General features: G+C 22.5%; 3 protein-coding genes across 3 annotated transcripts; 1 reads left to right on the forward strand and 2 right to left on the reverse strand. All coding sequences in view use genetic code 6, as the record gives it.

The window, feature by feature from the left end:
* Positions 1–1,692: 1,692 nt before the first annotated feature.
* TTHERM_00037270 (hypothetical protein) lies at positions 1,693–4,693 on the reverse strand (the record flags this gene model as incomplete). The annotated part of the gene is made up of 5 exons (XM_972035.2): positions 1,693–1,959; positions 2,076–2,246; positions 2,910–3,438; positions 4,168–4,340; positions 4,469–4,693. 5 exons carry the CDS (start codon positions 4,691–4,693, stop codon positions 1,693–1,695), a joined length of 1,365 nt encoding a protein of 454 aa, XP_977128.2.
* Positions 4,694–5,846: 1,153 nt separating this feature from the next.
* TTHERM_000037279 (hypothetical protein) lies at positions 5,847–6,065 on the reverse strand (the record flags this gene model as incomplete). The annotated part of the gene is made up of 1 exon (XM_012797149.1): positions 5,847–6,065. The coding sequence occupies one exon, from the start codon at positions 6,063–6,065 to the stop codon at positions 5,847–5,849; it is 219 nt and encodes a 72-aa protein (XP_012652603.1).
* A 5,622-nt stretch (positions 6,066–11,687) lies between these two features.
* On the forward strand, positions 11,688–13,830 carry TTHERM_00037280 (adenylyl cyclase, putative; the record flags this gene model as incomplete). The annotated part of the gene is made up of 2 exons (XM_972036.1): positions 11,688–13,620; positions 13,763–13,830. The coding sequence occupies 2 exons, from the start codon at positions 11,688–11,690 to the stop codon at positions 13,828–13,830; spliced, it is 2,001 nt and encodes a 666-aa protein (XP_977129.1).
* Positions 13,831–14,141: the final 311 nt, after the last annotated feature.

Consider the following 14,141-nt stretch of genomic DNA (forward strand, 5'->3'; position numbering starts at 1 on the left):
AATCAAATTATTTTTAGATTTCTAATTAATTTTGACCAACCAATAAAAGTATGTGTGTAATTACACTTTTTTAAAAGTATTCGAGCTACTAAAATTATTCATTGATAATAATAAGCAAAAGTTAATAATATAGAAAATATTAATTCTAAAAATATTCATTTTTTGTCAAAGTTAAGGAAATAGTTGTAAATAAAAGCACTTTTTAATGTATAAAGGCATTTTTTAGATGTTTATAGTTTGGAAATATTCAATAGTTACACTTTTCAATAAATCAATACTTCTATTACTTTTATTAAAAATATCATTCATAAAAGATTCATCAATATTTATTTTAACCTATTAATAATTTTAGTAAATTCTTGAGTAAGAGTCCATTTGTAATCTAAGTTAAATTTACTCAAAAATTTAATGTTATATTTAAAAGATTTAATTCTGATTATCCATCAAATATTTGTGGTTTAATTAATTTTAGTGGATAATGAAGAAAAGATTATTTTATCTCTATTAACAATAAGTAGATCATTTATTATTTCTATTCAAATTGATAAGATTTGATAAAAGAATTTCTAATCGATAAGCGCAATGTGTATTTTTTGGCTTGCATTTTATTTAATAGTATAATTGAAGAAAAAATTTATGATAGTTTTTAAAGAACATAAAAGAGTGAAAAAAGACTTTAAAAAGTGTTCAATTTTTAGCAAATAAGCTTTAAAATGATAATAAACATTAAAATAGTGAAAAAATTAATTATAAAATTTATTAATAAATAAATTAAAAGGTTTGTTAGTTGAAAACTATTTTTAATACTCCAATTTATCTTTAGTAAATAAATTCTTTCATTTAAATTTTTTTGAGTTACAGTGATAAATATTAATTTGTGAAGATGGTGCAAATAGACGAAATTTATAAATCAATAAATAATACTCTTAATAAAATAATATAATTAATTGGGAAAATAAAGGCTTTATATATATTATAAGTGAGTGAATGGATGAATGAACGAATAAGAGACAAGTTTCTTTATTTGAGATTGAGTTATTGTTATGTATGTTCTTTATCTATTTATTATATTAGCTAAAAGAAAGTAAGTCAAGCAAAATCTATTTAATTGTGATAAATGCCAAATACAAGATTTTTATTCATATATTTTTGTGAAAATAAAGTGAGAGTAATTCAATAAATCAAGGGTTAAATGTGAGATAGTTTTGGATTAGAGTAAAGATTTGGTATTTTAAGTTATTGGTTAGTTATTAATGTTTTTTCTTTATATTGATTTTTAAATATGTAAGCTTAAAGAGACAGAATTAGATCATTTATATATTTTTGTGTGCTTGAAGTAAAAAAGATGGAATTATTTTTTATTATTCATGTTTTTATTATGTGATTATGAGATTAGTAATTGGATCAAGTAAAATGGAATAGGATTTATCAGATTAAATTGTAATAAATGTTATCTCTTGAGTTTGTTATTTTCTTTGTTTGTTTCTTTGTGTGTTATTTTGTTTGATTCTTTTCTTTTTTAAATTCATTAATGAATGATTATGATTAGATAGACAGGCAGGATGAAAGAAAGGCTTGTATTTTGTATAAATATTTCAAGAAAGAGATTAAGAATTATGTATTCATTGAGTTATCATTAATTTAAAAATCAATCAAAACTAAATGATAGCCTTAGGTTAATCAATAAATCAATCAATAGTTGCTGACTCTCAATTTGAAAATTTTTTCTATCTAGCTAATGTGTTAATTTGTTTATTATTACTAGAAAGAAACTTATTCTGTTATTTTTTTGTTTTAGGTACAACTTTAGCCAAAGCTTTATTGTCCTGAAATGGAAGAAGATTAGCTTCTGCTGGTTTCTTCTGAAGTTTCGTCTTCAATCTTAAAGCCAAAAGCGCATTAAAGTATCTTAGACTGCTAGTTATTGATTACAATATCTTCTCTTTCAAAAAGCTTACGCTATAATATTTGTAAAAAATTAAATTAGCATTTTAAGAGAGTAAATAAATAAATTTTTGGCTAAAGAAGTAACTAGTACAATCTTTAGAGTGAAATGTAAAAGTTAAGTTATGTACTTTTTTATTCAACTAAGCAAGATTACAAGGGTTAGAGTTGCTATTATTCTACTCTATTGAGGATGCGGAGGAGAATTTGTAAGAAATAGAAGGCTAGTTTGTTATCTTTAAAATAACAAGTTTAGAGTATGGCATATTGGCACCTTCGTATCTGCATTATATGTCAATTTACTAATTATTTTTAATTAAAATACATATTAATAAATGAAGTGATAATTAAATTTGTAATATTAAAATGAAATGACGAAAAAACAAAGTAATATTTAATGTGCGCTTTATTTAGTTTAGTTTATTTTATTTATTTTTTAATAGAGTAATGAACAAAAAAGCAAATATAATTGTCAGATGTAAACTAAAAATTTAGCATCTGAAAAGAAATAAGCAAGTAAGATCAATTTTTTCTTACTTTTAAAGAGTAACTTAGCATTTTTACTTTCTTAAAATATTTATTAAAATGCTATTTCTTAATATGTTTGTTTGTATTCATTTTTGGAATATTTAATTTATTCACAATGAAATCAATTTATAATAAATTTTTTATTTTTTTCTAAAACACGCTTGCTCTTTTTATTTTAAATTTATTACATTTAAAAAAAAAATGAAAAAAAAGACATTTATTTTTATTTATTTTTGTAAAATAAGTTTTTTTTATTTTACCATGATTTCTTAAAAAATTAATTCAATGATTATAAGAATGTGTAAAATAATTGGATCACTTGTTTTTAACTAGCTAATTTTGTTTTTTTGTTACTCTAAAAATAAAAAATATACTTTGTTTGTTTGTGTAATTAAAGATTAGAAATCTTAAATTTATAATTGTAATTTTTTTATTACCTAGTTATTTGCAGTCAGAATAGAGTGATTAAAAATTTCTTGCTATTGTGAGTTGTCAATTTTAAAAAGGGCTTTTTTCATAATTTGTATGTAGTTCAAACTGTAGAATATGTCAGGAAGAGCTTTGCGAATAGCAGTGCAAAGGAGGAAGTCTTCAGTTGAAAAATTAACCATATTTAAGAATGAAGTATTGATGTGAATTGAGCGCAAAATAGTTCCTTTACCAGCAACAAACATACGGCGGAATATTATTTAAGGCTATTGATTATGAGGGCTAGACAATATTTTTTCTATATAGTTTACATCTTCTTTTTCTTAAGCAAGTTAAAATTGATTCAAGAAAATATGGCCATTTTATAAGTTATTTATGACTCCAGAGTTTGAATACTCAGGGAGAATTTAGCAAGACTCATCCTTAGTAGAAACAGAAAGACTTTCGTTCCAGTCTTCTCTCTTCATATAGAACTCTTATATTGTTTCAGCCAGTGGGGCAAACAAAGTATTTGAATAGCGGTCAGCTAACTTAGACCTATTTTATAAGGTAAGTAAATTAATATAACTTGAAAAAAAGAATGTAAATAATTGATTATAAACATTTCAAAAAAACTGTGTAATCTTGAGTAAAAGAGGGTAAATTATAGATACATTTTTAAAGATTACTCTGACTTTGATAAAAATTTTTTTCTTCTTTTTTGAATGGTGATTTATTCATAATTTACTGATGTATTTTAAATTCAAATAGTATTTTTAACTTTTCATTAAAAATAAGGCCAATAAATAAAAAAGTTCATGATTTATTTGCCATAAACTAATAAAAATATACATTTAATCTATGTTAGTTGTATTCATATTTTTTTAAGATTGTATGATAAATGTAATTAAACTCATAAGTTTTTTTTTCTCAAATGAAAATCAATTAAAAATAAATATTTAAAAATGATAGTATTTCTAAGATGATTTTCATTAAAACTATTTTAGATAATAAAATTTATTTTTTGTTCTTTATTTTAAATTTTAATGTGTAATTTTCAAATAATTAAGTTTAGTCATTTTCTATGATTTAAATAATTAAAAATAGATTTATGAGTTTCAATTGTTCTATTATGGTAGGTAAAATTCCTTTTCTGGAACAATTTATTTAAGGAAAAGATAAATAAAAATATTTATTTAGTTTCATTAAATCAAAGGAGGAATTTTAAGAGAGAGGTTATTTAATATTAAGTTAATATTTTAAATCAATTTTTCAATGATTTATTACCATTATGAGCATTAGATGCTAATTGGATTCTTTTCTTCCAAGAAACAGTGGACAACATTTTTTGATTTATCCATCATAGTGTAGCTAACTTTTTTGTATGCGTTGATGCTTTTGAATATTGAGAAATGCTAACGAGAAGGGTTATAAAGAGGTTCTTCGTTTATAAAAATATCCTTTTAAATTAAATTAATTTTAAAATTATTTTAAAGAGATAATAGGAAATTAAAATTAATTCAATATGTCCTTAACAATTAAAAACGAATATTTCAGATTTTTTGTGAAAATAAAATTAATTAATTACATCAGGTAAGCGGTGATATTGCTTGTCCTCTCCAACTTAGGTATTTTCACGAATATATGGAATCTATTCTTCAGTTGAGGAATCTATTGGGCGAATGGTTGCTTTTGTTGAGGGAAGAGAGTTGGAATTACTAGAGGAGTTGTTACTTTTCTTCAAGTTGACGAAATTATAATTGCGAGTTGCCTATTCCAAATAGTGGGAATCAGTTGATTTATACTTACGCATTTTAAATATATGTTATTATCGGAAATATATGTATCTTTTTTTTTTATGTAAGTCAAAGATTTGTTGGAAATTAAATTTGTTTTTATTTTCAATCTTAAATAGCAGAAATAGCACTGGCTTGAAGGAAATTCGTTTAGATTGAAGCGATTTTTAAGTAAGCTAGCAGAACAAGAATATATACTTTGACTACAAAATATTTATTAAACGAATTCAGTGAATATGATTTTTCAAAGAAGCGTGTTGATCAAATATGGCGAGCAATGTTGCAACCTTTTAAGATGAGGATGTTGCTTTTAAAAATTTATTAAGTTATTGGTTTATTTTTTTGTGAGTTTTTAACTAATTTTTTGATTTTTTGTTTGTTTTAATTATTTATAAATTTAGAAGGAGATGAAAAAGATAGATTTACTACTAATATTTTCTTTTTTATGAACAAAAATTTTATTATTTATTTATTTATTATCTTAGCCGGTACTTTGTGAGTCTGTTTGCTTCAAATATTAATTATTCTAAATTTTAATTAGTGCTTTCTTTCTTTATTTTTTTTTGGATACTAATAATTTCTTTCACTAAAATTATAGATTACTTTTGATTATTTTACTATTTTACACAGATACAATTAAATTATTAGTTGTTATTAAAGATAATCGAGCTGATTCTCCTTTTATTCGAAAATTTTTTTTACACCGTTCTACAACATCTGAGCAGAATTTATGATTTTACTTTTATCAAAAAGATCCTCTAATGAATAACTTTGAAAGCAGTTGCTTTTGAAAATATAGAATGAAGGATGGAGAGATAAATTAAGCCAATTTATTTTATACATATAAAATAAAAGTTGATTTTTATGTAAAACTTTAATTAAGACTATTTCATAACACAATATTACTCGGATAGTATCAGACTTTTTTAATTTTAATTAGTAACCTTCCTGTTCTTATGATTGATTGATGCCTTAACTTATCTAAAATTAAAATCTTTCTGCTAAAATTTGATATAATAATGCTCCCTTCCTATCATAATATTTTTAAATTTTATTAAAGTATTATGAAAAATAAGTCTAAATTGGTAAACTTGAATCAAAATATTTTTTTTGAAAAATATATTTTAAATAAAAATTCAGAATTTTCAGATATCAATCCTCAGTATTAAATCAGCTATACAATGAAGGACAGAGTTGCTTTAAGGTTTGCTTTAATCTTAGTAAAAGAGCAATAATACCTCTTAATGTAATTGTATGGGTACTTTTACTTTACACTAATTCGTCATTAATCATCCAATGCATATCTCCAAAATTAAATTTTGTAATCTAATTAATGTAAATTGTTAAGTATCTGCTTAACATGAGAAATTCTGAATCATAAATAGTCATATTAAATAAATTTAAATCCTTCTATAGTTTTTCGAAATAGTGCAATCCATTTTAATTGCACCTTTTAAGTTGATAAATTAAAATAAACCTTAATTATTTACAAATATTTATGGAAAAAATTAACTTTAAGGTATTTCTATATATTCCTACAGATTATTAGAGAAGGTATTACACATTAATTTTATTGTTTTCTGATATTTTCTTTTCTCACTAATTTGACCCTGACATAGCAATCTCATTCGAAAGATTTGTTAAAATTGTTACAAAAGATAAAAGATATTAATTATATTAGATAAAAAAAACCTTTTCATGCAATTAATTTGATCTCCATAAATTAAAAAAATAATATTTTAAGTATAATTTAGCAAATTTTGTTAAATTTCGAAGCAGTATGTATGTATTAGCTTCAATTAAGATGATATATAAACTAATGTAAAACCGACTAGTTAAATATTTAACTATTGCTTAGTTACTTAAATTTATTAGCTAAGAAATATATTTGCTGAATTTGTAAGTAAAAAGGTAGTAAGTAAATTTGAATATCTAAATGATTAAAAATTTAACTTCAGAGTAAAAAATAAAAATAACAAAAAATACAAAAAAAATTTATTTTTGATTCATTTCCAAAAATCTCTTTACAAAGTGATACTTGTGGATTGATTTGGAGATAGATTTTATTCGTATTTTGAGCGTAAGCTATGAAAATTTCTGATTCAGATTTGGATGGCTGCGCACTGTTTGGTAAAATAATCCATTTGAGAAATGTCAATTCTTTAATATAAAAATTTAAGTGAGTCAGATTTTGATGTGTGTTGGGAAATTGGGGATTAATTAGATTATAATTGATTATATTTGACCTTCTTAACTTAATAAACTTTATAGTACCACAAAAACACTTTGATATAAATTTAATTTCTCCCGTTCAAGTGCTTTTGACAATTTCTTAAAAGATTTGTTTATATTTAAAATTAGGATAAAGTATCACTGCAAAATTTGAAAAAAAGCTTCTTTGAATTTACAATTAAAAGTTATTTGTTTTTGCATAAGTAGGTTAAAAAATTAAAAAAATCTTTAATAGAGAATATTTATAGAATTGAATTAAAAGAATTTTAGCTGCTTTTCTAAAGAATAAACTAATATAAACAAACAATTTTGTATTGCCTAATGAAGAATGCACTCTAAAGTAAAAGTATCAAGACTAATTTACCTTAATTTATTAACATTACATAAGAACTATAAACTGATTGAGTTAGTATCAAATACTGATGATTCACTAAATAAATTATGTATAATCTATTAAAAAAATAAATGTAAAATCAAAAGTGATAACCTAATTAAATAATGATAATGTTAGTAGCACCACTAAATTATATTAATTTTTATTGAAAATTTAATCTGTAATCTTTCTATATGAATAAATACCCTCTTGAGTGAGCAGCAGAGTTTTAACAAATTTTATTTGAACGAACAATAAAGATATTTTTCTGATAAAATACGTATTTTTGCTGAAATCCTACACTTTATGAATTTTAACCACACACTCATTATATTTTCAAATAAAAAGCTGCCATCAGTAAATTTCAGTGTAACACTGTTAGGTGGTTTAAATTAAAGGCAAGTATCAAATTAATAATACAAATATTGCTCTTGCTATAATTTTACTTCTAGAGGTCATACACGATATAAATATCGGTATACATTGAAAGCATACTTTTTAGCAAATTATGTGGAAAGCCTAATTTTTTATATAAAATAAATTCCTTATTTAAGCTTAAACCATGAATTTGAATTTAGATTTGTAATTAAAAAATTGGAATCCCCCGTTCAATTAGAAATCATCGACTTAACATTTATTGATAAATATGTAACAATGTACTAATGTTTTGAGTGGGGATGCTGCTGATTACTGTCAATTAATTGTAAAGATATTTGTATTATAAGAATAACTTAATAATAATTTGAAAATATAAGCCATCTACCTACAATCTTAAAACCATTAAGGGGGATTCAAATATTTAATGTATCTTGCTTAAATAGAAATGAATTTGAATTACAGTAAAAACAGTGTGAATTTTTTTAATTTACAGTTTAATCTGATGATTAAATAATCGTTTAATCCTGCTTGTTAGATTTAAAAATTGAAGATACTTTTTCATCATTAATGACTCAAAATTATAGTTGATAAACACTATTTTTCTTATATAAATAAATATTTTTCGGAATTTAAGTAACTTTATAATTTAAAAATTGCTAAGTTACAATTAAAAATAGCTATTCCCCTCTAATTCTGACTAGCTTATTTACAAAAGTTTTTGATTATCAAAATTGAAATTAATTAACAATTGATAGTTGATTTTTAATCTCAATTTATTATCAATTTTATGTAACAAAGTTAAGTTTACATAAGAATTTAAGCATCTAATATTTTTAATTGTTTTTTATGAATTTGGTAATCAATTTTTGATGAAGGCTCTTCTAAGATTAAGTAGCCATCTAAGTATCCTGCTTGGCTTGAAGATATTACATAGGATTCAGTAAATTGGAATTTAACAGTTGAAATAAAATTTATGTATAAAAAATGTAAATATTCTTTGGTTTTCTGATTGCTTAATATCAAAATAGAATATGTAATAAGTCTTTTTTTTAATACAATAAAGTCCTTTACATTAAAACACTAATTAGGACTCCCGCTAAAAAGGTTTCTTCAATTCAACTTTATTTATGTAATCTTTTAATTAAAACAATTTTTGGTGTTAAAATTTTTGTTTACTTTACTTAATTTTAAAATTAAAGTAATTTACAAGCATTCATCTTATGACAAATGAAAGATTACAGAGTTAAATTAATTTTGTAAACTGAGTAAAATTCTGGTTTCTTTTTTGATTTCCTTTGGTGTTGTTAGTATTTTTAATACCCCTAAAGAATGTAATCTCTCTGATGAGACGAATTCAAAGTAATATCTAATTGAAATGTAGTGGAGATAATTTGAAATGCTATTTTTAATCTATTTACAAAATTAGCTTACAGAATAATACAAAGTTTTCATCCCTTTATCAGTAAAATAACAGCTGCTATTAAAAATTTACACTAAATTAATGTTTTCAGCTTTCTTAGTTCTGTCTTATTTATTTACACATCTACATAATAAGTATTTATTTTATGTGAACCAAACTTCTAGTAAATCAATCACTCAATTAAATTTGTTCCTTGTTATATTAAAATCCATATAAACTCTATGAAAATCTTCTTTTACTTATTGACAAAGTTAATATCAATCAATTACATGTATTTTTTTAATTTACTGCTTGAATAATTGATGTTGCTAATTTTCTTTTTTTAAAAGTGTAATTAAATAATTTTTTACACAAACCCAAGATATATGATGATGAATATGTGCATGCATGTATACATGTAGAACGTTTAAAACTCCCACATCTTAACGCAAAAAAGTAATTAAAGCTTTAAATATTAAATATAAAAAAGAAGAACAGACATAAATATTTCTGAACAGACCATATATAACACTTAAATCCCAAAATTTATTAAACTTTATAGAAAATAATGAATGAAAAATAGATATTTCATTTAAAAGCCATAGTTAAAAAAAAGCATTAAAAATTAGTTGTATTAACTCAATTCAAAAATAATTAATACATTACTCTTCGCTTACCTTAAAAAGATTTTAAATTTTAGCTTAATTTCTAATTAAATAACAAGTTAAACAAAAAAAAAATGTGGGGGTATATACAGTCGACTTTTTACTTTTATTTATTCAGTTATTCTTAATGTTTTATTAGAATCTTCTATTTAAGTAATCTAAAAACATAGAACGATTTAAAAATTCGATAATGTAACAACACATAAATAGAATATTTTATTTTTTAGAAATTTTCATTTAATTTAATTTCTTTAATCGTTCTTTTTAAACATTTGAATCAGAAAAACACATAATATTATTTATATCTTCACAGCAATTAAGTTAATATATGATGAATAAATAAATATAAAAAATAATTAAAATTATTTATAAACCAAGCTCATTTTTATTAAAATTAATCAAAAATAAAATTTAAAAATTAAACTATTTTATTAAAATTAGATAAATAAATGTTTTTAAAAAAATCTTTTATTGAAAGATTTTTTTTTTGCTATTTTATAAATTTACACTTTTCTTTATAAATATAAATTTGAGAAAAATTAAATATTAATAAATAAATCTTAATAAGATATCATTTTATAATCTCATTAAAATTTATGATAATTTTTTATTTTAACTATCTTCAAAAATTTATTTTGAAATTGATAATCACAATCAAAAAATACTTGAAACAAATAAAGATAAATATTATTGTTGGGAGAAATAACCTATTTATTCATTTTAACGTTTTTCACTTATGAATTTTATCAACTGTTTCCCAATAACTTGTTTTTTTCTCAATAATCTTAAATAATTTTTAGACACTTTAAAAAAATAAATATTTATTGATTTATCATAAACTCAAAAAAAAAAATTTACTGAATAGTGAGGAAAGCTCACTTCACTTTTATTTTTACTCTATATACTTTTATATATTTTATCGGCTAGTTTCTAAATAAATAAAAAGGTCTTTCGCTAATTTAAATTTAATTTCGTTAAATATTCGCCATGACTTTGGTTAAACTTGATTCTTTACTTTTTCTGAATAGAATATATAGTAGTTCCCTTCAGATGTATCAAAATAATCAGTCCAAAACCTAAAAACATCTCCGCGATCATTAAAACAATAATAATAACCAAAATTATCAAATCTTGTTTTTCGAGGACCTTACAATATGTATTTATCATAATTATCCCAAACAAAAGTATATCCAAGTTCCTTTAAATATTAATTTGCTTAATTTAAACATTATTATTTTAGCTCTTATATTTATTGAGAGTTGAAATTTTCTTTTTCTGATTTAATCATTTGTTAGTTCTATTAATATTTACTTAACTTAGTTATTAAGTGTATATTTCGAGCCAATCTTTAATTTAATCAAAATATATTAATTATTTTGTCGTAAACAATATTTTTAAGATTAATTTATATCATTTTTTAATCTATAAAATTAAGCAATATTTAGCAAAAATAAATAATAATTTTATTTGAACGAAAAAGATTTTTATTTATTTAACAAAAAATTTAAGATTTAAATTACAATTTTTTCATCTTAAATTTTGAATTCTTAAACTCAAAAAATCAAGTTGATAGCAAAACTAATTCAATATGCTAAAATAATAACTTTTATTGAATGTTAATATTTTTTTATTTATTTTAAGTTTTTACTAGTTTAAATTTTTTTTTTTTTTGTAAGAAATTTTTAAGGTGGAAGAAATATCTACATTTTTATTGATAATAATATATATAAAGATAGAAAGATCGGTTTGGTTCTTCTTATTAGTTTTACTTATCAATATCAAATTTTATTTTGATAATAAAAATTATAGGTTTTTCAAACTATTTGCTTTATCATTGACAGTAAGAGCAAAAGTTAAAATTAATATATGATAAAAAGATAATAAGATAATTGATTAACTTTTTGAAAAATTTTAAACATTTTAAAATTAAAATTCATACCTAAAACAAATAGCCTATTCAATAAATGGACTACAACACAAATAGAAACATGGAGATTGAGGTTAATGGAGACAATTAATATTCATAGCAATTGATTCCCATCTTTATGCCTCAGAATTCTGATAAAATTAAAATTTAAATAGCCACAAATTGGAAAAATAAGATTGTGATATCTGTTAAGAAGAATATTACTATCAGAGAACTACAAAAAATCATAGCTGAGAAGTTCTATCAAACATTTTTAGCTTTTTCTGAATAGGGAGATGATCATCAACACAACAACAATAATAACAATAATCATCATCATTAAAGTAACCAAATTCCATTGAAAGTAGAAGGAATTAAGTATTAAGATTGCACAATCCCATTGAATGAAGTAGTTGAAGATATAGTAGAATATAATGCTTTACTTACATGTATCATTTCTCCTTTGAATAAAAACGATGACAAAACATTAAAAAAGCTAAACTAATTACTTCACAATCAGTCTCAATAAGCTCATACTCTTTCTGCAAACGGATTACATCAAAACGGTGCTCATAATTAGCAAAACTAAAAGATCTAATAATAGTAGTAATAGTAAAATTAGCAACACAAAGCAAATTAATAAATTCACAATGGAGAAAATATTTAATAAAATAGCTAATCACAATAATCTTCCTCCAACAATAAAAAGAATAAGAAGAAAGAAAAAAAGAATAAAAACAAGCAAAAGTAAGCTGAATAAATTAATTAACAAGTCTTATAAGAGTAGTAAAATTAGCAACTTTAGAAACAAAACTCTTAGCATCAATAATAGCAGTAGTAATAATAGTAGTAGTAGTAATTGGTAAAAGAAAAACCTACTTAAAAAAAGCCTGAGTAGAAGTAATAATAGCCTACTAAAGAAAGTCATCATCATGAAAAAAAATAAGCATCTAATTCATAGTCTTAAGAAACTAAATAATCAACAGTAGAACCTAAATAATAAAGTTAACATTAATAACAAATGTAGTAACAATAAGCTCAATAAAGTCATCATCACAGTCATCACTAGCAAAACGCTTAGAGTAGCTAAAATGCATAAAATTAAGTTTAATAGTAGTAATAGTAGTAGTCTTCTAGTGTCAAAGCATAAATGCCAGAACCATAAAAAAAGCAAAAGGTAGAAACAAGCAGTAGCAGCAGTTAAAGCAGTGACGAAGAAATAGACCTTTAAAATCTTTTCCCTAGTCCAGCTAAAAAGTCTCCTATTTAATCAACCATCCAAAAATAATCATCTACAGTTTAAGATTCTCATTAAAATAATAACAAAAAAAGTGATAATACTCCTAAATCATAAGCCCAAAAAGAAGTTACTCTTAATAAATCAGATTCTGATTCTGACTCTGAAAGTGACTCAAATAACACACCAATTTTCCCATTTAGCCAAGATAAAAAGCAATAATAAAATATTCAAAAGACAGCTCCTATCACTTAAGTAGAGAAGAAGGAATCTAACCACTAGCGCAAATTGAGTTCTAGTAGCAGTAGTAGTAAAAGTAGCGATGATAGTGATTCTAATAATGTGTTAGATATTTTCTCAGAAAAGTCTAAAGTTTAAAAACCTGCTTAACAAAAATAACAAAACTAATCTCCTAAAACACAACCTCAATAATCATCATAAACCAATAAGAAATAGAGCGTAGTAGAATAGCCTTAAGTAGCTGCAACTAATAAAAAAAATGGTAAAAATAATTCTAAGCAAAGCAATAACAACAGTATTATCTAAGGATCTCCAAAGAATAATTCGATTTAAAGTCAAGAAAATAAAAAAAATAACAGTTATGCTGATGATGATAGCAGTTTTGATTTATCATAGTTCTAAGATCCAAAAGCTGCAAAAAAGCCCCCTCAAAAGAAAAAGAGAACAATAAGCTTCGAAGCAAACGTATACGAAGAAGAAACTTCTATGGACTCCTCTGATGATTCAAATGAAGGTATAAAAAATTAATTAATTTTTTTATTTCTATGAATTTTAAAACAATTTTTTCATCAAAAGATTTTCTTATTATTTGCCTTTTAATAAAGTTTGATTAAAAATAGTTTTATTTATTCAATTTAAATATTTTTAATATTTAGAAGTAACAAAGAAGAATAATAAAAAATCTGACAAATTCCTCAGTAAATTAGCTAAGAAACTTGATTGATCAAAGAAACAAAAAAGACTTTTATATAAATCATAAAGCATGAACTAAATAGATAAATAAACAAAAAATCATATAAATAAAATTATTTAAACAAAAACAAAAAAGAGCTTCATTGTACACCTAATGAATTATTTATTTATTCATTTAGGTGAGTAACTGAAGGGAAAAACATTTAAAAGAACAAAAATTACAACAAACAATAAAACAAACAAACAAATTATAAATAAAGATTAATAGAATGAATAGTATTAATTTTATGAAGATTATTGTGAATTAGTTAAAGAATAAGTAAGTAAAATATATTTATATAT

This window comes from Tetrahymena thermophila (genome assembly GCF_000189635.1).
Source record: "Tetrahymena thermophila SB210 genomic scaffold scf_8254667, whole genome shotgun sequence".
Lineage (NCBI taxonomy): Eukaryota > Ciliophora > Oligohymenophorea > Hymenostomatida > Tetrahymenidae > Tetrahymena > Tetrahymena thermophila.